At 60.5% G+C, this 23,626-nt stretch overlaps 1 protein-coding gene across 2 annotated transcripts; it reads right to left on the reverse strand.

The window, feature by feature from the left end:
- Positions 1–1,100: 1,100 nt before the first annotated feature.
- Positions 1,101–23,078, reverse strand: PRX (periaxin). Of its 2 annotated transcripts, none has more exons than XM_063140805.1 (7): positions 23,013–23,078; positions 12,702–12,757; positions 10,991–11,095; positions 10,055–10,204; positions 9,177–9,336; positions 8,666–8,859; positions 1,101–7,605 (listed from the first exon to the last, which is right to left on the reverse strand). In XM_063140805.1, the coding sequence occupies exons 4-7, from the start codon at positions 10,079–10,081 to the stop codon at positions 2,437–2,439; spliced, it is 5,550 nt and encodes a 1,849-aa protein (XP_062996875.1). In that variant the 5' UTR covers positions 10,082–10,204; positions 10,991–11,095; positions 12,702–12,757; positions 23,013–23,078; the 3' UTR covers positions 1,101–2,436. The 2 variants fall into 2 exon arrangements, with proteins under 2 accessions (XP_062996875.1, XP_062996876.1); XM_063140806.1 differs by lacking the exon at positions 23,013–23,078 and adding an exon at positions 20,385–20,389.
- Positions 23,079–23,626: the final 548 nt, after the last annotated feature.

Consider the following 23,626-nt stretch of genomic DNA (forward strand, 5'->3'; position numbering starts at 1 on the left):
CCCAAGGCCTGTGCTAAAGTAGAGGAGGGTGTCCGAGGGTGAGCGTAAACGCACAGGAATGTTCCCCACACCCAATCACCACCAAAAAAACACACCAAAACAAAACGAAAAACCTTGGCAAAGATGATGCAAAAAGCAATACGGTTAGTCCACAGATTTTTATTCAGACCCAGAATAGAAAAAAAGCAGCAGCAGTACAGTGTATCAGAGATACAATGTAACATCTTTATTTATTTGTTTATTTAAAAGAAATTAAACATACAATCTGGCAAAGAGGCAGTTACTGGAAAATGTTTAGCGGCAAAAATAGAAGCCCATCACAGCAGGCATGTGTTGTTAAAAATTAAGAGTAAAAGATTTCTGTACATCTCAGAGCAACAAGAAATGACTTCTGCCCCCTCCTCATTCGAGAGACTGCAGACCCCCCCTCCCCCACCGTGGTTCTTCCTGGCCTAAACACAGCCCCTGCTCTGCACGTGCTCCCTTCCCTCAAACAAATGAAACCGGACTCTTTGCATGGAACTAACAAGGCCCTTTGCAGTTGCGGGGCTGGAATAGCCTTGGGCCCACTGAAAATTAAGTCACTGGGGCGGGGGGGGGGGGCAAGGCAGGGGAGACCCCCCCTCTTTATTCAAGTAAAATGGGCTCTACTGCTGACACTGACATGACTGCAACTTATGGGTGGGGCAGGGGAGAGAGGAAACCAAGGCAGAGCTCGGCATGGCCCCCCTGACTCCCGCCCCCACCCCCAGAAAGAGGCTGTTTTCTCTCCCCATTCAGGAAGGTGGGAGAGAGGGCAGGGCACCATGCAAAGAGGGCTGGAGAGAGGGAGGGACGGAGGGAGGGGAGGGGAGGGCTTCTGAGCTCAAGGTGCCAGCATGCGACCTGGGCCCTGGGAAGTGGGGAGCTCTCCCATGCAACTTCCTTTTGCTCTACCCCCCCCCCCCCCGGTGCCCAAAGCCAATTCCAGCTCACCTCACCTGGAGCCAGCTTGACAAGCACCCCCAAAACCGTAGGACACAACCCTCCAGGCACATTATTATTATTATTATTTATTTATATAGCACCATCAATGTACATGGTGCTGGAGAGACGCAGAACTGAATGTGTCCTCCACATGCCAGGACCAAGATCTCCTGCAATCCAGCTTCCCCTAATAACCAAGTTAGCAAGGTCATTTCCATCTTTGAAAAGGTCCCTGTACTGACCACAGTCCTCTCCTCTCCATGGTTGCTTCCAGATGAGGCATTTAGGGTGCCCTCGTCCTGCCTCATTCACCAATGTTGATGGGGGAGGGGGGGTCTGGATTGTATCTCCTTCCAGTAGTTACATACAGACACACACAGTCTGCATTCAGACAACGCTTTAGTCAATGGTGGGTTAATAGACAACTCACAGTTGGTTATTTTGCAAGTACTCCCCACACAACATGTTCCTACACAACTATGGAGTGGTTGGGGCTGGTGTCGAGTGGACTAATAGTCAACCCGGTGTTTGACTGACACAGCCCCCGCCCCTCTCCCTGCTCTCCCTCCTCCTGGTGCTATCCCAACAGCCTCTGTGAGTTGTGCCGGCTGTAGCAGAGCGTCCAGTGTGGTTTTGGCCACTCTTGCCCAGGAACTTTGTTGCCAGCCAAAACAGTCCCCTCGACCTTGCAAAATAGTCCACTGAGCCCGACAGACCACACACTAACCAACTGCTGACCACTCAACTGATGGTTGACTACTTAAACCACTGTTGGTTATCATGTTGTCTGAACCCAGCAGTGTTTTCTTACCACGTCTTCCATCTTTTTCCTTAACGCAGAAGTCCGTAAAGGAGAAAAAGAGAGAAGAACTGTACAAGGCCTCGTAATTTCTAGCCCTCCATCTGGAAGCACCAAAATGCCCTCTTCTCCTCCCCCCACCCCTGGAATTCTTAACTTAAGTTGTATAAAAGCAGCCACTGAGGTAAAGGGGGGAAGAGGACCAGGTCTTCCAAAGCGCCCTTCATCGATGGTTAGGTGTCAATGTCAGGTAAAGGGCACGAAGCGTTCCAAGCAAGCCTGCCCCCCAAATCGAATTCTAACCCCAAAGTCAGAAAGCGTCAAAGGCCAAGAGAGGGGGGGGGAACTGGAGGGTTAGCTGCTTGCCAGGTCCTTCTTGGGGGCTGGAAGGGGGCAGTTTAAGACCGAAAGAGGAGCCAGCAAGCGGCACGGGAACATTCATTCACATTGAGAAAACGGCGCCCGGCCATGGAGCTGCAGTGGCCTCCATGGAGGGACTGGCAAAGGGAACGGAGGCCACCATACGGGGGGGGGGACCCAGACGCTTCCCTCCCCCCCCTGCCCAGTGCCAAGGCCGCCCCCTCCCCTTGTGGTTAGTGCGAAACATGACAGAGGAAGAAAGCGTGACCGAGAGCAAGGGCCGCCTTGCCGGGCGTGCAGGAGGGCCCACCTCACGCAACCCTCCCAGGGCTCCCCACAGCCTCCAGGACCTGCTCCTCAGAGCTGACCTCCCCAGAGAAACCCACCGTGGGCAGCTTGATCTTCAGCCCCCCCTCGTCCTCCGGGTGCTCAGAGGAGATCTCCAGCACCCCATGGGCTTTGGGACTGAGCGCCAGCTTGGGGAACCTGAACTTTGGGGACTTCTCCCCCTTGGCGCTTTCCAAAGACGCCATCTCCGTTCGGGCAGCAGAGGAGACCATGGCCCCAGGCGCCTCCGCCTCCCCATTGCGCTTCTTGAAGCCCGACAAGCTGATCTTGGGCGACCTGAACTTGGCGGCCTTCAGAGCCGTGAAGGCGCCCAAGCCGCCCTGGGCCACGGCCGCCTCCGCCTCCTCGGCTCTCACCAGCTGCAGGTTCAGCTCTGAGTCCGCTTCGGGCGCCTTGGAAGGAGACGAGAGCTCCACCTGGGGCAGCCGGATCATGCCCAGCTTGCCCTTGCTGTCTTGGGCGCTGCCGTTCTGCGGCGAGGCCTCCGCGCCCTCCCCGTTGGCTGCGGAGAAGCCCAGCTGGGGCACCTTCAGCTTGGAGGAGGAGGAGGAGGGCCCCTCGGGCTCCCCGTTGACCTCCACCCCCGTCCTGGGCTTGGAGAGGGAGAGGCCAAAGGCAGGCCGCAGCTTCAGCCTGGCCATCATGCCCCCCCTGCTGTCGGCCTCAGCCTCCCCCTCCAGGAGCCCAGAGGAGCCTTCGGCCCCTTTTCCCTTGGGCCTGCTCAGCGCAAACGCGGGCCTCTTCCCCTTGGCCTCCGCCTCCTGCCCCGGGAGGCCTTCCCCGGCCTCCAGCCCCACTTTGGGCAAGGAGAGGCCGAACTTGGGGAGCTTCACCTTGTACTTCTTCCCGGCGTCGCCATCGGCGGCCTGCCCTTTGCCCCCCGGGCTCTTCCGGCCATCAACACCCCTGCGCCCAGCCCCCTCTGGCTCCTGGGAGCCCCCGTGCCGGGGCTGGGCCCCCTCCACTTCATACTCTGCATGAGCTTTGAGGCCGGGGGGCGAGAGCTCCACACCGGGCAACTCGAAGGCCAGTTTCCTCCCCTCTAGGTCTGCGTCCCTCACATCCCCCTTGGGGCCGGACCCCCCGGAGGCCGGCCCCTTGCCCTTGGGCATCCTCAGCCCTCCCCCACCCACCTCCAGGTCAGCCACCCCCGCCAGCTTCCCCGCTTCCCCCTTGGCCTCGCTCTTCCCCTCTTGGTCCACGGAGAAGCCCACGTCGGGCAACGCGATCTGGGGCATCCGGAAGGAGAAGTCTGCCCCCTCCGCAGGGGGGCAGAGGGGCTGGGTGTCCGCGCTCGCCTCGGTGCCTGCCTTGGAGATGCTCACAGACGGGAGTTTCAGCTTGAACTTGCCCTCGTCGGCTCCCGCCCCGCTTTCCAGATCCGGCTTGCCCAGGCCAAAGCCAAGGGGAAGGGAGGGCATCTTGATCTTGGCTTCTTTTGCCCCGGTTTCAGGGCTCAGCACCTCCAGGCTCCCTCTGAGCTTGGGAGCTTTCAGCTCAAGCTGCGGGACCCTGGGCAGATCCGCCTCGGCCTCGCCTTCCCCATCCGAGCCGGAGCCCCCAAATTTGGGCAGCTTGATCGCCGGACCACTCACTGTGACTTTAGGCATCCTGCTGACGTCGGGGGCCCTCATTTTGGGGGCTGAGAACTTTGGAAGCCCAAACGAAGGCATCTTGAACTTGCCTTCAAGCCCTGTGCCGGCCACCTCTCCTGCCCCGGTCAGGGGCAGCTCCGCATCCGAAAGTCTCGCCTTGGGCAAGGAGAGGTCCACTTTGGGCACGCGGATCTTGGCACCCAGGAGGGAGGCTTCAGCTGCCCCCTCTGCCCCGCTCTCCCCTTCCCTCCCCAGGCTGAGCCTCCGCCCAAGCAGCTGCACTGCGGCCTCTGCCCTGTCCTCCTCGCCCCTCCCAAACTTTGGCAGCTCCACCTTCGGCAGCCTGATCTTGGCCTCCGCGCTGGGGGTTCCGTGAGGCCCGGGCTCCTCCGCACCGGTGGTGGGTAGGCTAATGCCCAGCTCCACCCTGGGGGCAGACACAGCGACGGAAGGCACCTTGGGGATCTTCAGCTCTCCCTCGTAACGGCGGATGTCCGCCTCCGAGACATCCACCACCGGCTTCTCCCCTCCGGCTCCGGGGCCTGGCATGGCAATCTCCAGCGACGGCATCTTGGCCTTGAGGCCGGGGCTCTCCGCCCCCGTGAGCAGCCCCTCCTCCACCCTGGCCTCCTTGGTGCTGACCTTGAGTAGCTCAACCTGGGGGATTTTCACGTCCAGTTCCGGGGGCTGGAGGCTCAGCTGCCCTTTGTCCGCTTCCGCCACGGTGGGGGAGGACATCGTCAGCTTCGGCACCTTCCCGAAGGGGCCCTGCGGCTTCTCCCTGGGGCTTCCAGGACCCTGCTTGGCCTTGGCCTCCGCCCCCAGGCCTGACGCCTCCCCGTCTCTGCGCATCACGCCGAAGGAAGGCATCTTGAACTTGGATGCTTTGGCTTTGGCCCCCTTCAGGCCCAGCTCCCTGCCCTCAGCATCGCTCTCCTTGCCTTTGCCTCCAAACTTGGGCAGTGAGAATTTTGGCACTCTCAGCTGGATGTCCGGGAGGTCAACGCCCACCTCCGGGGAGGTGCCTGCGGCCTCTTCACCAGAGCCCTTGGGAAGGGCAATGCCCACGGCCACTGTGGGCATCTCCACATCCACCGTGGGCAACTTCATTCTGCTCTCAGAAGAATCCACACCCACTTGAGGCTCAGAGGCCACACCAGAGGCCTCCTGGGCTGTTCTCCCTTCGATGCTGAGGCCTAGTTTGGGGACGTCCCCCTCTGCCCCCCACTTGGATTTGGGGAAAGAGATCCCGAACTTTGGCATTTTCAGCTTGGAGCCTTTGTCAGCAGCTTCTGGGCCCTCGGCCCTGGGTGCTTCGGGGCTCGCTTTCCGGACTTTGGGGCCAGAAATGCTGAACTTGGGGAGGGCAAATTTGGTCGACTTCAGCTTGGACTCGGCTTCGAGGCGTTTGCCGCTCTCGACGGTCATGTCTGGCAGCTTGACGGCCGGGATCTCTACCGAAGGCAGCTTCGCCTTGGGGCCCACGGCGGAGCCTTCCAGCCCCAGGCCGGCCTTCAGCAGTGCTTTGCCCCGCAGGCCCAGGCTGACCTCAGTCCCTGGCTCCCATTCGGCCACTTCCAGCTCCTTCCCCAAAGCAAGGTCCACCTTTGGGACTCGGGCCACCATCCCGCCGACATCCGGCCCCTCAAACACCCTCCTCCCACTGGGCTCCGGCTCCGGCTGGTCCACCTGGCATGTGGGGACACAGATCTCCACCCCCAAGCCTTTGCTTATTGTCTCGAGCGTGGGCAGCCGCAACGTGGCTTCGTGGTCTGGGAGGGGCTGCTCGGAGAGCGCAGGGTCTCTTCCCACCTTGGGCAAATCCAGCTCAACTCCAACTTTGGGCAAGTCAATTTTGAGTGTGGGCGCAGCAGCAGAGGGGGAGCTCAGCCGGGCTGAGGGAAGGGCCAGCTCCACCTCAGGCGTCTCCACGGAGAGGGACAGCTCTGGCTTCTGCAGCGGCACCCTGGGGAGCTGCACGTCTGGCACTTTCACCGACAGCAAGGGGAGCGCCACTTCTGGGACACCGACCTTCGTGCCAGAGTCACCTTCAGGCTTCGGCGACTTGGCACGGACTTGGGGCGGGGAGGGTGTTGCCTTGGCAGGGAGGTCAAATTTGGGGAGCGATACTTGGGGCATCTGGAACTTGAACCCCGCCCCTTCAGCAGCCTCTTCTGACTTCACCCTCCTGGCAGGGGCAAGCGGCTCTCCCGCGACCGCTGGACGCTGCAGGTCACCGGCTTTGGGAAGCGAGAGGTCCAGGGACGGCACCTTCACCCCAGGGAACTTTGCTTTGCTCTCCACTGCCCCCTCTTTGCTCTCCAGCTTGTGGTCCATCAGGGAAAGCCCCAAGCCAGGGATCTGGATCGTGGGGCCTCTGGCTTTGAGCTTGGGGCTCTCTGGTTTCCCCACACTGAGCTCCACCTGGGGCAATCTGCTTCCCCCTTCTTCTGGGGCTCTGGAGCCCAGCCTGGGCTGGCTGACTGAGGGGATCTTGGCAGAGACCACTGGGGCTGCCACCTCCTCCTTGCCCGTGGGCAGGGGGAACTCTAGGTCCACTGAGGGGGCCTCCACATCCAGGGCCGGCATCGTCACCCCTGGCTTCAGCTTCTCCTCCGACTCTTCCGCTCTGGCTCTGCCTTTCCCTAGGGTGACTTCGAGGGTCGGGGCCTTGACGGAGGACAGTTTCAGCTCGGCCTCCTCTGCAGAGACCCCGAACTTGGGGACTTTGATTCTGAAGCCTTCCCCTTTGGGGGCAACTTCTGGGGCTGCTCCCTCCAGTTTGGGAAGGCTCAGGTCTACGTCAAGCTTAGGTGCCACCACTTCAGCCACGGGGAGCTTCAGCCCAGCACGGATGCTGCCTTCTGGGACCTCCAGCCCCACAGAACTTACTTTGGGCAGCACTGTCTCCACTTTGGGCAGCCCAAACTGAGGGGGCTGGAGCCTGAAGCCTTCCCCCTTGGCACTGGCCTTGGGGGACTCTGCTCTGGCACCCACTTTTGGCAGCGGAGGGAGGTCAAGTTCCACCTGCGGGGCCTGGAATCCGGCGTCCGCTTTGGCTGCCGCTGCCTCTTCCTTGGCCTTCCTGGCCTTCGAGAAGGGCACAGTGAACCTGGGGACCTTCCCCTCCGCTTCCCCTTTGGCTCCTGCTTTCAGCTCCATGGCCATCTTGGGCAGCAGCCCAGCCCCCAGGCGACCCCGGGCTCCCTCGGCTCTTGCTCCCACGGCCGCAGCTGCCGCTTCCTTGACCTTCAGCCGGGGGAACTTCAGCCTGCGCCGCTTGGTCTCCAGGGAAGAGAGGTGCGGAGAGCGGTCTGGGCTGGGTTCAGCGGCTGCCACCTCCCCGGCACTCCTGGCCTTGCGCAGCTTGGAGAACTTGGGCAGGGAGAACTCCACGTCCACTGGCGCCAGGTCCAGCTTGCCGGCTGCCAGGTCCCCGTGGCTGCCGCGGCCCTCTGCCTCCCGCAGGTCCTTGGCCAGGCCTTTCTTCTTCTTCTTCTTCGTCTTAGTCTTCAGCACTGATAGGCTCTGGATGTTCTGCAGGAAGAAACAAGCCTCAGTTCTCCAGCCAAGAGGCATTCCAGGGAGACAGACCCAGAAAGAGGGAAGACGACACAAGCTGGGAAAAATGACCTCTGCTGCCGGACCCACTTAGGCTAGTGCAGAAGTACGCAAATCTCTGAATTTCATATGACTCTTCATCGGGCAAAGAGAGCCCTGTAGAACCCAAACAACTTCACTCTCCTAAGCCGGTCCCATAAAAGAAAACATCTTAACTGCTGTGTGCACTTCAACCTTTAGGGTCAAAATGGAAGCCGCCATCTACTGGATGTCATTGGCAAGCGCTTGGCATGTTCAGGAGCAGCTCTCCTGCTTCCTCACCACAGCAGGAATGCTGGCACTCACCCCGTTCCTCCAATCCATCAGACCCAGGGAGAGCTGGGTTCAAATCCCCACTCAGGCATGCGGCTCGAGTAGGCCGCTCTCTCTCAGCCTGTCCCACCACTCTGGGTTGTCCCAAGGATAACATTGGGGAAAGGGGACCCAGGCACATAAGGGACACCGGGAGCTGCCCTGTCCTGTGTCCAGGTAGCCCAGTACTGTCAGCACAGGCAGGCAGAGGCGGCTCTCCAGGGCTTCAGGCAGGATTCTTCCCATCCCTCCTGGGGATGCTGCCGGGGATGGAACTGGGGGCCGTCAGCGTGCAAAACGGAGGCTCTTCTGCCGCAGAGCTACGGCCTCTCCCATGGCAGCCATCCTGACCTCTGGGCAGGGCAGTGGGGGTGGGTGGGCAGGTGGGGACAAATGAGCACTGCAGCTGTGCTTGCACCCATGGCTAGCCAGGTGCCCCTAGGACGGACACGGGACAGGCAGGAAGAGGGCAGCCACATCACCCTGCCTCCGGCATGTGGGGATCGGCTGCTTCTGGGCACAAAGGCATGGTGGCTAGCCACAGCTGGTTTAACGCCAGCCCCACACCTGCCAGGCATTCACCACCCTGCACTGGGCAGAGGAGCCCTCGGGTCAACCCTGAGCGCCCCCTATCCTCGGAGGACTCCCTGGGAGAGAGGCAACCGCCCTCCCCAGGGCCACCTACCAGCTTGGCCACTTTGGCCTTGGGGCCTCTCACTTCGAAGGTGGGTGCGCCAGGCTGGCGGGAGACGTCTCTGCTGGGCACCGTCCGCTTCAGGCAGAAGGAGATCTTGTACGGCTTGGCACACCTGAGGATCTGCAAGGCGTCTTCGAACTTGATGTTATCAAAATAAACTCTGGCGCTCAGGAGCTGGTCACCTGAAGAGGGGACGGCAGGGCGGTCAGCAGGGGGGCAGGGCCAGGTGTCCCAGCAGGCTCCTCTCGAGCCACCAGCAAGGAGCTGCTCATGGCGGTGGCCAGACCGGGGCCTCCTCCTTGCGCTACAGGGCGACGGCACGTGAAAAGCCTCGTCCGGAAGCAGCACCCCTCATCTCCCGAGGAAAGGCCTTCCTTCCCACAGGCGGGGGCTGCGAGGCACCCCGGCAGCGCGCAGGAAGGGCTCCAGTTCTCCCGGCGCTCCCTCCTGGGGGGGCCCACCTTCCTGTGACGCAGCTGCCCCGTCAACAGCACCTCACCTTCTTGGAGGCTCAGCACCCGAGCGGCTGGTGAGTCTTTCAGCACGTCCTTGACGAAAATGCCTCCCTTGCCTCCCCCGGCCACACTCATTCCGCTGACCCCGGCCTCTGCTTCCGTCTCCACAATGACCTCCAGCAGTTCAGATGTCTCAATGGTCTTCTGCCAAGGAGGGAGCATGAGACCGGTGGGTAGGGAAGGATCGGCCCCCAGCCCCACCCTGGGGACAGTCCAGATGCTGCCCCAAACCATCCCTCCCCGCTCCAGGTGGGATCAACGTGGTCCCCAAGCGGGCTGCCATCTAGATACTGGCCTGGGCAGATGACCTCAAGCGACTTTGGATCAGCCTTACTCTGACCCAAGGCCAGAGCCGCTCTTTCCCCAAGGCGTAGTGGTGGAGGCCTTTTCTGCACCACAGAACCTTCTCGTGGGCACGTCTGCCGCACAAGCCACAAAGCCAGGTGCACGGCAGGGCGGATGAAGCTGCTCTTGGGGTGTGGAGCTCTGCCTTCCCTGTCCAGACCTCCTCTCCCTGCTCAGCACGGGCTCTCACACCGCCTTCCCAGAGCAGCGGAAAGCACAGGCCCACCTTGCCGCTGAGAGCTTCTACTGCCCTCTTTAGAGCAAGGGCCACCTGCAGCGCTCAGCCTCCTTCCAATACAGAGTCCTGCAGAGCGCCTTGCCCTCTGGACTGCTCCCTGGGCAGGGGGGAGGAGTGCTGGGCAAGGCTGACCACGGCCGCTCCTCCAGGGCTCCTGCTCCACCCACCATCACCTGGGCTCCCACTGACCTCTCCTGCGGTCACCAGCCCTTGGGGAAAGTGCCGCTGAGCCCACGTGGGCCTGGCTGTGAGCTCCACAGTGCCACCCGCCGCTCTCACCTCCATGGCGCTGAGCTGTGCCTCCATCTCGCTTGGGGGCTCCTCCTCCTCCTCCTCCTCCTCCTCCTCCTCCTCCTCGGGGCTGCGCTGGCTCTCGCCCTTCCTCTGGAGAACCCGCTTCAGCTCTGCATGGAGCTTCTCCTTCTGGGCCTGGAAGGGGACAAGAGCAGTCAGAGCAGAGCCACACGCCTGCACTGCACCGCAAACCAGTCTGAAGCCAGTTTAACTATCACAGGGTCTTCCTAGAACCCGCAGGGACTGTTGGTTTGGGAGGATCTTGGCAACTGTTTCCTTGGGATCCCTCCCTCCAGGCCCAGCCGTCAGGAGCTCCCCGCTGGGCTTCTCTCCAAGGTGGGAAGCCCAGCGGGGACAAAGGCAAACCCTGAGTGGGAGGCTGCAGCCAGAGGCGCCTGAGGTGCCCGTCCGCCTGGGCTCAGCTGCCACAGGCCAGAGAGGTCTGAGCCAGAGACCACCCACAATGCCTCAGGCATGCAGCACCACAGAAACGACTGGATGTGGCTCCTCCACCCAACCCCACCTTCAAAATGGGAGAGACCCCGCAGGGAACAACCGGGAGTCGGGCACACATCCAAACCCACACACCCCGGTTTCCCTCTCTCTTACAGTCTAGGAACAGAAGAGCGCCGAGGCTGGATCAGGCCCACGGGGGCCTCTCTAGCCCTGCATCCTGTCCCCACAGGGGCCAACCAGGGGCCCCAAGGGCAAGCAGGTCAGCAGCACCACAGTCCCCTCCCTCCCTCCCTCCTTCCTACTCACGTTGCCAGCCGCTGGTCCTGAGCGTCACGCTGCCTCTGATCGTGGAGCCCCCATGACCAGTAGCCCCCCAGAGCCACCGCCTCCCTATCTAACCTCCCCTCCCCAGGTGACCCAGGGGGGAAATCCTCTCCGCTCCCCCTACTCCTCCTCCAAACCTACCGCTCTGTCTGCATCGCCAGCGTCCTCAGGGGTCAGCTGTGGCTGGGACCCTGCCGGGGCCTGCCGGAGCCGTGGAGGCTGCTCATTCCCTTTCGATGCTGCTATCTGGAGGGCCAGAAAAGGGGAGGTAGTGGGAGCCTGCTCTGGGAGGCCAGCGGCGCCACCGCTAAGGGGCCACCCCGCCCCGCCCCAACCCCGGAGACAGAGAACGGCCTCGAGGGCCATCAATGGACTCTAACAGTGACATGCCCACACTCCTGGACACCCGCAAGGGAGCTGCAATAAACCAGTTTGCCCTAGAACAATCGGCTGTGGAATTGACCGGGGTGGGGAGTTACCAGGGCTTAATTCTCCCCCTGGAAGGACACCACTGTGGTTAACAAGCCTGGACCCGAAGTGAGATGTAAACGATGTCAAACTGCCTGGGAACAGTGACCAAAGTGTGATCGAGTTCAACTCCATGTTGCCCAGAAAGCCCAGCACTGGTTCCAAAAGAGGAAAACTCTACAAAATATGGGGATTCACTGTGACAAAGAGGCAAGTTACTTCAGGATTACTCAAAACCACAGCAATAGAAACTCAGCCAGAATGTCTGTCACAGACCGCTCCCCCTCCCTTGCAGCAGGCCAGGGAGAAAGCGGAGTCCAGAAAGCTATGAGAGAAAAGGAGGCTCTCTTCAGAGAATGGAAGTCCTGCCCAAACAAAGAGAACAAAAAGGAACACCGATTCTGGGAGAAGAATTGCAAGCAGGTAATAAGGGATCAATAAAAAACAATTGCACATATCACTAAAAACATTATCCTGAGTGGTGCCCATATATATACACACACATCATTACTTTAAAAGGAGGTTGGATGATTTCCTGGGGGATGGGAGGTCCTTCATATAGCTATATGATTCAATGGAACCTCCAGGGTTGGAAGCAGTCTACCAGTCACTGGGGGAAGTAGTAGCCTAGCAAATCCAGACCAGGCAGCCCTTAGCAAGATGCAGCATGGCTCTTCGGATACTCTGCATGAGGGTCAGCCTGGAGGACATGCCGGGGGACAGTAGCACATCCACCTGTGCCCGCCTCCTGATTGTCAGCTGAAGCCATGGGGTGGGAGGAGAACCCAAGGGGAGGATTTTGGCTGGGGGGGGGGGGCAACTAACCTTGGTCCTGGAAGACCTGAGTTCAAGTTCCAACCCTGCCATGGACTTAATGCAGGAGTGGGAAACCTCAGGCCGGGGGTCCCAGTCCAGGCCTCCTGGAGTCCCAATCTGGCCCTCCAGGGTTCCCCAGATGGCCCCTCCCCCTTTCCCCTGAGGGATGATCATTTGATGGTCGTCCCCCCCCCCCCCGCCATCCCAAAAGGATGACATGCCCCTCCTGACCCTCGGAGACTGGCAGTACGAGCCCTGAGCTGAAATATTCCGGTCTTTTTTGGCTCTGGCCCCGCCCCCTTTGCCTTCAGCCCCGCCCACTGCCTTGGGAGCTCTGGGCTCTGTGGAAGTCCCCATCTGGCCAGGCAGCAGAAGTCAGCGCTGGAAGGGCCATGGGAGCGCTCCCCCTCCCCAGAAGTGCAATCACTCAGGTTCCTTGGGCCGCCGAGGGCGGGGGGGGGGGGAGCGCAGCCACCATTTGCTTCAGCCTGCGCTGCCAGCCCCAAGGGAAGGGGGAGCCCGCTGTGGGGCTGGGGCTGACGGAGCATGGGGCAACGTGGCTACTTACAGGCGTTTGCCGTCTAGTCCTGAACACATGGCTTTCTGGCGGTCGGCCCTCTGCAGCTGCAGAAAGAAAATGCTCCGTGAGTTACCCCAGATTTTGCCCCGTCCTGCCAGTCCAGGGCTCCGCCGCCGCCGCTTCCGTCCACACCCTCGGAGGGGCCTGCAATTCCGCAGCAGGTGGACAGGATGGGCCACGGGAGGCGCATTTCCCCATTCAAATGTGGCTCATGAAACAGCCCCGCCTCCCACTACGCTGGCCACCAGCATGCTCTGCTAGCTTGCCCTGGAACCATAGCAGGGCCACACCTGGCAACTCTCCCCCCCCCCCCCCCGCCCAGCCTAGCCCCATATTAGCAGCAGAATAGCTGGGCTAAGCTGGGCTACTGGCTCATTTGGCTCAGCACTCCACTTTCCAAGCAGACTTTATTTTATTTTTAATCTACTTAAGAAACATTCAGCTCACATGTTGGGTGCTCAAACCCTCCCAGAGTGGCCAACCATAGACATCAAAGCAAAACAAAACGCCAGGTGATGCGGGCATCCGGGCAACAGAAGCAAGCTCCACATTATTCCGGTGGCCAGGGTGGTGCCACGGTTTCAGTGAGTTCACACTGCAGAACTGCACATACTCAGAGTATTTCTTTTTATCAGGGTTTGAAAACAGCAGAGCAGGAATGCAGAAGCTGCTGCAAAGCACGGAATGGCAGTTGTGGTGGTGGTGGGAGAAATGTTAGCAGCTGAAGCCACGTGCAGGACTGTCTAAGGGCGCGTGTGCTTAAGACCATTAAGGCCACAATCCTATAGGCTCTGGCAGGGGAGGGGCTTACTTCTGAGCAGACAAGTCTAGGATTGCCGTCTGTCTGTCAAGGGTCCAAATCGAGCCAGCCGGCCTGTCCCCCCACCACGGACCCTTATTCCCTTTCCCCATAGAAGTCTCCCGACCTAGTCCCCTGCCCAGCAACCCTCGCCTGCTGCCTGCCTGCTGCCTGCCCTCCCCTCTGGCCCCTGGAGGAATTCCATCCTCCAGCCCACGGGCGGCATTTCATTCCCACGCTTGGACTCTGGGGACCCACGCCACGCCGCTCCCCAAAGGTCACGGCTCAATGCTGCACATTCCCAGGCCCAGAGGGACAATGGGGCGCTACGTCTTGGCCGAGCCTCACGTGCATCGCTGGCATTCCAGGAAGGCTTCCCAACCCCTCCTCCTCAGAGCCCCACTGGAACATGCGCCTCCGTCCACAGCAGCAGCCCCCTGCACGGGCTGCCCAAAGTGGACTGGCTGTTCCAGCACACCTCACTCACACAGCCAGAGTTCAAAGAGGGCTGGGGCTGCAGAGGCCCCCCCACCCCCACCTGCTCCTGGGGAGGTGGGCACGGTGGCCAAGCTCAGGAATTGCCCGGGGGCTCAGGGGGTGGACTCAACAGGGATGGCAGGATACAGAGGACGGGCGTGGGCTGGTCACTGGCTTGCCCAGGAGCTGACTACAGCAGGCTGAGGACAGGCACCAGGGAATGCGGAAGGCCTGGCCCTATGGATGTTCCTGGACTGCAATTTCCATCATCCCTCACCACTGGCTGTGCTGCTTAGGGCTGCTGTCCACCAACATCTGGAGGCCCCTGGTTCCCCATCCCAGGGCTAAACTTTAGGGCAAGTGGCAGCTTTCGAAAGGGGGGCAGGTGGAGCAGGGAGGAGCGGTCCAAGGCCCAGTAAGGATGGGTACAGAAGCCTCCGGATTCAGGAGCAGGATACCTCTGAGCACCAGGTGCTGGTGACAAGCAAGAGGGACACAAGAGCTCCCTGGAGGCCGGGGCCTGGTGAGCGGCTGGGTGGCACTGCAAACAGAAGATGGGGCGCCAAGATGGCTCTTGGTCTGGTCCAGCAAGGCAGCTGCTTCTGATTTTGCAGCCCCAGAATGGTCCTGGGGCGTGGGAAAACTCCGGGGATCAGTCTGGCTCAGCACTCTGTTTTCCAAATAGATTTTAATGTTTTTCAAACCAACATTTAATTTCCTAAAGCTTTATCCCACCCCTCAGGTGGCAAAGCCCCAGTATACCCAATGAGTCTGACAGCCTCAAAAAGCAGCGGTGGAAGTAACGAAGATGAGATCTTCTGTGCCGTGATGCCTTGTAGGCCCCTTCCAACTCTGCTATTCTATGTTTCAGTCAGGAGGGGAACAGCCCAACCCTTACTGAAAGGGACCAGAGCTCCTGACCTGTGGCTCACGCCCAGGTAAAGAGCTCTAGGCCCTGCTCCGCAGCCTATTCCCAAGGCGGTTGCTGCCCCTTGAAAACTGCCCTCCCGGTCAGCAGAGGAGCAGCAGCCGGGTGCCTGGTGCCCGTGGGATTGTGGCCTGCAAACGCCTAGCATGGTCTGCAGCTGAGCCTTTAGGCAGGCAGCTGGAGCTAAAGGAAAGAGGATGGAGAGGCGAAGTCAGGCCAGGGGCACGGGGGTGGTGGGGTGGTGCAGGTGCCAGAAGGAGGTGCTCCCCCAGGGCCACCTGGGATCCCTTTCCTGCTCTGCTCTGCTCCCCAGCCCCTCCCTCCCCTGAGCATAAAAGGCCCCGGAGAGATCTGCTCCCACTCTGGGAACAGCACAATAAGGGACTTGTTCAGGCCCCCCTCCTCCCGCTGCTCCGGGCTTCAGCGTCACCAGCCACGCACGCACGTGGGAGAATGCCAGGCATTCTGTAGGCTCAGCAAAAGGGGAGCAGGGAGGAAGACAACCGAGGCCTGACTGGCACTTCTGCAGGGCAGCCAGGAGGCCTGGAAGAAGCATTCTGTGCTGCGGAACGGGTCCTGCTTGTCCTCTGAGAGGGGGGGCGGAAGCTAGCCACCTCTGAAGGGCCCCTGCAGCTCTTAGCACTGGGGAATGCCAGGAGGTCTCAAGCCAAAATGCTGGGAGACGAACGGCAAAGTGAGGCAACTTGGGCAGGGCGAAGGAGCCAGGGCCATTTCTCACTGACAATGTCCTTGATTTTTAATGGGCAAAGCATGTTACTAGCCTCACCGTGCAACAGCCCACCCTTTGGTTGCGGAAGGGGGTCACTTTGGGACTCCGCATCACCCCAGTCTCCCAACGTAGTGGGAAGACTGCTGGGGTGACAGGCAGTTCATTGCGCGCGTGCAACGCCCCCACCCAACCCCAGAACGGTGCGGGACTGTCCGGCCCACCCACCTCAGCTTTCCTACATCCTGTGGCTGATTCCAGGCTGGGATAAGCATGACTCTCCAACCCAGACGCCCCTCCGTCGCCACTCTGTCAGAGCACTTCCTTCCTTCCTTCCTTCCTTCCCAGGGCGGGGAGGGGGAGAGAGCAGGCGTCCCTTTATCGACCAAGCCAAGGGTGGAACTCAGGTGGTCTCACACCTTTCAAAACCAGGGACTCCTGTGGTTTTAGTCCTAATCTAGAGAAATGTTAAGCCTTCAGAAACCCTTAACACACGCAAAGCGCCCGACTACACGGCACCTGCTAGAACAATGCGATTTCCCAACATGCCGTGTCAAGGACTTCCCTTGGGTCCGGGCAGGAAGACTGACTATTTCACATCACTATTTCCAGCACCAAATACGGCTTTGAGCCACTTGATTGGCAACTGTTGCTCTGTTAGGGGCTTTAGCATCCAGCAGCCTCACAAGACAAAGCCACGGCAGTTCAGCGTGGCAGCTCAGGCCTGGCCAGGAAGGGTTCCTACACTGCGTTTTAGGCTAAAATCAGCCTACAATGGGAACCTAGACCCGTGCGGTGGCCTGAAAGAGAAGATTTAAGAAGGAGAGAGAGAGAGAGAGAGAGAGAGAGAGAGACTCCACAGGTGCTTTTTCAAGTCATGGGGGTGAAAAAAATTGTCCTTATGGGGGACAAAAGTTTTTTGTGTGTATAATAGAAGCTTTCTATTTCAAGCTTCTCAGCCCAGCCAAGACCAGCACTAAACATTTATGTCCCATCTCCAGCGTGCCGAATGCTCGATGCTCATAGGCGGCAGAAGGTCCCCTGAACCCACCGGTCACCGTCTGCCACTTAAAATTCGATTGGAAGCCTCCAAGCAAAGAATTGGCCACTGACCGAGTTCAGGAGGTGCCAAAAGGAATACCAAGTTGGCGCCTGCCTGACCTCTGGAGGCAGGGAATTCCACAGGAGGGGGGCCACCACGCTGAAGGCGCTTCCCCTGGTGGACTCCAATCGGAGGATGGGTCTATGTGGAACCACCAGGAGCAGGCCCTGGGATGACCTCAGTGACCGGCAGGTTGGTAGGGGAGAAGGGGCTCTCTCAGGTATCCTTGTCCCAAGTTGTTTAGGGCTTTGTACCTAGCCACCTTGCCTCTGGGCTCCCAGCCTCTTTGCTTCGCTGATCTCTTAGGATCTCTTTCCAGGCCTCACAAAGGCTACTCCCTCTGGGGCCTTTGTGAGGTTTTGATCCCAGCCAAAGCCACAACTTCCCCTGGACACCAAACATTCTGACAGCTTTGTGTCTTGAGCACTTCTAATGTGTGTGAACTGACACCATGAGAGTCGCTCAGCCAATCTGCATCAAGAGGCTTCCCCAACAGAAGTACATCGACTGCAAGCCCTCTGTGCAGTGGTGCTACTCGATAGATTAAAGTTCAGCAGTCAGGAAATCAGCTAGCCATATTGCAGGAGTACTTGGGGGTCTAAAACAAGCCTCCCGGATCTATGAGCAGCACGCAGAGCAGGAACCTCTGCAACTCCCTCCCCAAGCCGGAGAATCAGCTGCTGCCTTAAGCGGTAAACACAGCAGCAACACAGAGCAAACCGTCTTCCCTTCGGCTCCAGAGTTCCTGATCCAATTAAGGCAGGAAAGAGCCATTCGCTCCATTCGTGGCTTTTAATTGGGAGCAGCCATCCAGTTACTGGAGAGGCAGCTGCCTCTTGGAATGAGGACTGCCCCTTGACCACACAGCCCGCGTCCAGCTGGGCTGCCGTTCTGAGCCGCAGGGACTCAGGGCCACGGGCAATCTCCGGGGCGTGCCGGAGCAAGGAAATTGTCTCCCGTCTGCAAGGCAGGCAGGCTGGCTGCCCCGCCGCTCCTGGAAATGCGTGTGCAGCTGGGCTGGGCTGCTGTGGGCTCTGGCCAAAACGCAGGGAAGGAAAATCATCGTTTGTGCTCTTCCCCATAGGATGCACAGGGTGGGGGCTGAGGGCAAAAGAGAAGAAAAACCCGCACCCTCCTCTGAGGCCAGAGAGGCCTTTTAACCACAGGCTAGAGCTGGAATAAGGAGTTCGCTCAGGATGTTTGCTCATGTGGCTTTGGGAACTTCCCCTCTTGGGGTGCAAGATCCTTGCGGACTCTCAGGGCTTCGCCATCTTACACAGCAGGCTGAGGACAGGTAGCAACGGCACACAGGCCAGCGCCTTTCTTTCATGCCCTGGAGAATGCGAGGTCGAGTGTGAATGTGAGCATGCACAGAGGGGCTGCCTTTCCCCCACCGCCATTCCATGCATTCAGCCGCAAAGATACCCACGTCGGACAGAGGCTGTGGCTTCCAGACAGGGCTGAGCCCCTGAACCTCTCTCTTTAGAGTTAAGCATTATATGACAACAACAGGCAGGAGCGGCTGCACACCCCTCACCCTGGAAAGATCAGGCACATACATGTGCTTGAGTGCGCTTGTTTGCTGCCACAGCACCTGGGCCAGGTTGTTCCTGCAGGAGAAACTGCCTGGACTCCACACACCCCAGCTATGGCATGCGAGCGTGGGTCATCCATTCCACAGCACCCTCCCAGAGAGCAGAGGTTGGAGGCCAAGAGCTGCCTGCTGTTAGAGGATTAAAAACAAGCCCATCTTGCACAAGCAACATGGGGAGATGGGCAGGTAGCGGCCAAGAAGCGTGCAGGTTCTTGGATCAAACTGCTTTTCCTGATAGCACAGGAAATGCGCCTGGCTTCCTTTGAGTCAGAATTCAGCCAAGGCACTGGCAGGCAAAACACGGGACGTGAGAGAGGAGACGGCGCGTATACAGAGCGCATCCCTCTGGGCCCTGCACAACCCCAACCAGCAGCACCCACACATCTGGACCTAGGGAAGGACTCCAGGGTCAGGTCTCGAGAGTGGCCCGCATCCAGGCACTTCTCACATTAGACAGCTCACGCTAGGCAGGCCAGGGGCACAAACCCCACCCACCCACCCGCCCGGGCCAATATCGCAAAGACCTGTTTGGTGCTTGGAACCTGCTCAGAAGGCCTCCCTCCCTCCTTCTGACCTGGAAAGCAGATCCATCCCGAGAAACAGGCCACTGGGAGAACCTGGGCGAAGGCGTTCCCTGGGCCACGGCAGCCTTCGCTCCAAGAGCTGCTTCTCCACCCAGGAGAGCAAGCAGGATGTCTGGGTCAAGGAGGTTGAACCCAGATCAGGAAGCAGCTTCTTCCCTGACTGCAAGCAGATTCTGCAAAAGGCTCGACTCCTTTAAAAGTGAGCTGCACGGCCATTTGAGAAGGAGGGGAAACAGCTCCGATCCCAGGAAATCCTGTCTCAATCCAAACATCACATGGCAGACTTAGAGAGCTCCCTGGGAAACTCTGCCTCCAGCAGGAACCGCAAAGAAGAATCAGGCCAACAAAGAAGAATCAGGACGACCAGGAATTAATCCTGCTGCTGAGGAAGGTCCGTCTGGACCGGCCCTCTGCTTCACACAGTAGCCAACCAGGTGCCTCCAGAAAGCCTGCCAGGCCTCTCCTGCCCTTGCCCCAAGCAGGTGGTATTCAGTGCTAGACTGTTTCTGAATATGGAGGTTCTATGGGGCCATTAGGACTAGGAGCCTTTGACAGACACCTCCTCTAATCCCCCGACTATTCAGCACTAGCTGGACCATGGCTCACACATCCGCTGTCTGGCAGCCAGCATGGAACTGGGGCCAAGAGAGAAACGCACGCACACACTGGCAAATGCCCCCCCCAATTGCCCTCCTCCCCCACCCACCCCCAGCAGTGAGGACAGGAAGCAGGTGCCTTGGCCACCCTGGAGGCCTCCCCAGGGTGGCTCCACTGAGCGTGAGCTGCCTCTGGGGGGGTGGGGGGACGCCAGGCAACCTGCCCTGGAAGCCCCCGACAGAGGACCCCCAGGCCAGGGGCCAGCCCCTCCTTGGCCTTCTCTGCCTCCGCCAGGCAAGCCGTCCCTTCCGTAGGTTGAGGCCAGGCAACGGCAGGGCAGGCGCGGCCTCCCTCGTTCCTGCCCGCTCCCACCCGGCCCTTAAGCCGAGATCCGACCCTGCCCCCCTTCCTCCCCAAGCCGGCGACGACCGCTGGCCGAGAGTCCCTGCGATTCCGACGGTCATCACCGACGCCTGCTGCCCCCGGGGAGGAGGAGGAGGCTTGCCAAGCGCGCGGCTCCTTTTCCGCCTCGCCTGGCGTGAGTCTCGGAATGCCCGACGAAGGGAGGCGGACTCGAGAGGTGCCTCCTGGGGGCTGGGGATCGACTCCTCCGGCCGGACCCGTGGGGCGCGGGAGGAAGCGCCCAGCGGCGCCTGCCTGCCTCTCTCTCTCTCTCTCGGGCTGCGCTGCGGCGCCGGATCCGCCGGAGCGCCAAAGAAGCGCCCAGCGCTGAGCTCGGGCTAGGCTGGAGCCCCACGTGCGAGCGGGCCAGCGAGGCCGCCCTCCGCCGCGGGGGGAGACGCACGGAAGGCCGGCCGGGGGAAGGCGCGGCGGCGGCGGCGGCGGCGGCCCGGCACACTTACCCGGCCCCGCTCCGGCGCTGCGCTGCGCTCCGCTCGGCAACGCTCCGCGGGTCTGGGCGGCCGCTGCCTGGGACGCGGGGCCGGTGCGCTGCCGGGCAGGAAGGGGGCGGCTCCGGCCGGCCCTCCAGCCCGTGGGCGCCCAGCTCGGCCAGGCCCGGCCGGGCAGGACGACGGCGACGACGACGAGGAGGAGGGCCGGCGCCGGCCCCGCCCGGGGAGGAGCTGCCGGGCAGGAAGACGCCGAAGCCCCCGGCGGCCCTTCTTCCCTAGCCCGGCCGAAACTGAAAGGCCTCCATCTGCGAAGCGGAGGGGCTCGGGGCATCCCGGCCCTCTGCACATGCTCTGAGGCACGAGTATCGTGTGGCTTCGGCACGAGTATCGTGTGGCTTCGGCACGTGCCGGCCGGGAAAAGAGGCCTCTCCTGCCAGCTCGGGGCCGGGAAAAGAGATGCCGTGGGGCGCGGGGGGGGGGGGTCAGGTGGGCCTGGAGCTGCGGGCGGCCAGCCTGCCTGCTGTCTCCTCGGGGGGGAGGGGGGCGGCGGCGGCGGCGGCGCCGTTACTTGGCCGGTGAGAAGGAGGCGGCGGCGCTCCGATTCGAGCCTACGCGTTTGGGAGGCTTTTTAGAAAACCGAGGCGGAGAGGCATAAAAAGGTCCGTCAGGACCGCCCCCGCCTCCCGTGAAACGAGCCAGAAGTCGGTCGCCCAGGGTGTTCCTCCTAGCCCGCTCGCCGCCAAAGTTCGGGGCACTTTGGCCGCGAGATGCCAGGACCTCAGGCATATACCTTTCCTTCCGTGAAAGCATGCTAAGAAGAGGGCGTCTGAGCACATGCAGAGTGCTGAGGGCAGGGCATTCTGAAAGCTCCAGCCCATTTGGGATGAAAAGAGGTTTGCAAATTCAGCCCCATAGACAGACCCCTGCCTGCGTCTAGCCCCACGGCTTCATTTCAAAGGGGCTAAGGAAGATCAAAAGCTAGACACCAACCTCGGGGGTTTCAGGCAGGAGATTTTTCAGCCCTGCCTGGGATTGATACCTTCTGCCAAGCTATGCAGAAACACCGGCTGGCGCAGGAGAACTTAGCTGTGGGTTGCAGCAGCCCCTGGATTCGTCGTACCTGTGCCACCCTCAGTGGGGCCCAAACTCCATCACAGAAGCAGCAGCCAGGCGGGCCCCAGGGCAGAGCAGAGTCTGGGCTGCAGCAACCCTGGGCTTGTGTGACCGTGTGCACGCACGCACCCGCACACACACACACACACACGTGCATCCTCTTGTTCAGGCTCCAGGGGCATTTTGGAAGGGAACGCGGGCCCGGGTTTGGTAAGTTGCTTGGCCCGGACAGCCAGTCACCCTCAGCACAGCCTGGCAAGGGGACAGCAGGAGACGCTGGCCAGCACTGCCAGGGGAGCGCTTCCTCCTGAAGGTCGCCAGGAGACTGCATTTCTAGTCGCCCTTTCAGGGGGATACAGAAACATCACACACACACACACACACACACACACACACACAGAGCAAGTGAAGGGAATGAGCAGGCAACAGGAGTTCACAGTCCAGCCAATACTCACACCCAAGCACTTGCCTTACAACACCCCATCTGCATGATTTAAAAGTTCCCAGCTGCTTAGTAGATCAAGACATCTTTGTCATATAAATGGGGGCCAGGTGACAGCAAAATCTCCCCCCCCCCCCCGTATACAGAAAGAGCACCCCTCTCCCTTGGGGCTGCTGACATCAGCTGTATAGCACAAAGCCAAAATCCCCACAGCAGCTGGCCAGCGCGCGAGTAGGACCAGGGGGGCCAGGAGCCCCCTTCTTTCCCTCCCCCCACTCTGCACCCACAATGCCTCCTCCTTACCATAGCTGGCTGCTGGGGACCAGGAGACCCCAAACACCCGGGCCAAGCACTCACACATCCTGCCCCTGCTCTGGCACCGGCCCACTCTCCTGCCCAGGTAGCACTCGGAGCTGTGGGGCACAGAGTGCTGCGAGAGGCCCCACCATACGCACACACCCAGGCGTGAAAAGGGAGCCAGCCGGCAGGATTAGTGCAAACCCACCATCAGCAGTTTGGGCAGCCTGTGAAAGCCACCCCCATTGTTGTGCTCGAGGGCAGGACGCGCCGGGCTGGGGAGAGACAAAAGGCCCCCCGCATTTCCCTGTGCAGGCAGCTTTTCACAGGAGGGCGGGCAGCCAGCCAGAGGAGGGTGGATCGCCCTCTGCCCCACGGCTGTTTGTGCATTTCAGAAAAGGGAGGGGGGGCAGCTTGAGGCAGCCCCCCAAATCAGGCTTGGCTGTGGGGCCTCTGATTTGAGGGCCCCAAGCTGAACGAGCAAGCAAGGAGAGGGGATGGAAGTGAACCTTTCAGAAAGGCCACAACTCCATGGTAGCACAGCACGCGCATTGCATGCAGGAAGGACCAGATCCAACCAAGGCAGCATCTCTGGGTAGGGCTGGGAATGGACTGCAGCTGCTGGTCAGTGCTCTGACCTAGGAGAATCCAGCAGCGTTGGGGAGCCCCTCCTCAAAGGCCGCCCTGCCCTGGCTGGAGCGTCTCCCCCTTCACTCAGCCCCATGGGTTGACCGTTACGCCCCCTGCTCCCCTCGCTCCTGAGAAGCACACTTTTCTTGGATTACCTGGGAGCAGAGCCAGCAGAGCCCAGTGACTCCAGATGTGGGAGACCTGAATCCAAGTCTCACCTGCTGCAGGTTCTCCCTGCCTGCCATTCTCTCTTCAGCCTCAGCTCTCCAGCTGTAAAATGGGAAGACACAGTCCACAAGGCTGCTGGGAGGGCAAACAGGAAAACTGCACACTACAATGCGCCACTCATAGTACTGGAATTTACAGAAATATAGCAATGAGGCCCCAGAGGCAGAGAAGCAGATTTTCTCAGGGCAAGGGACCAACCATGAGGTTCAGCAGCAGTTCTCCCAAGCGGGATCTAGGGCTGCCAAAAGCCCCCCTGCCCCCCCCCCCCCCGGCCGTGTGGGGATCAACACAGAGGATCAACCCCTGTCAACACGGCCTGGCTGGTCTGTTGCCCCAGCGTGAGAACTCTCTGGCCATGAGGATGCCTGGCTGGGTAGCCCAGCAGGAAGGCAGTGCGTGATGAGGCACGCATGCATACACACACACACATGTACACACAGAGCTGCCCTGGGCTCCACCGCCCCCTTCCATGGGCCCGCAGAGATTGGAGGACACACGGCTGCGCAGGTTCTAATCATGAGCAGGCTCTAAGGAGCGGTTT

Source organism: Elgaria multicarinata, chromosome 13, assembly GCF_023053635.1.
Source record: "Elgaria multicarinata webbii isolate HBS135686 ecotype San Diego chromosome 13, rElgMul1.1.pri, whole genome shotgun sequence".
Classification (NCBI taxonomy): Eukaryota; Metazoa; Chordata; class Lepidosauria; order Squamata; family Anguidae; genus Elgaria; species Elgaria multicarinata.

Excerpts from the sequence above, each read along its gene's own strand:
- PRX (XM_063140805.1), bottom strand. The coding sequence starts at position 10,081 with ATGGAGGCACAGCTCAGCGCCATGGAG. Across the intron at positions 9,337-10,054 it reads CACAGCTCAGCGCCATGGAG|AAGACCATTGAGACATCTGA; the intron begins GTGAGAGCGGCG and ends CCTCCTTGGCAG. Across the intron at positions 7,606-8,665 it reads AGGCCAAAGTGGCCAAGCTG|AACATCCAGAGCCTATCAGT; the intron begins GTAGGTGGCCCT and ends TTCTTCCTGCAG.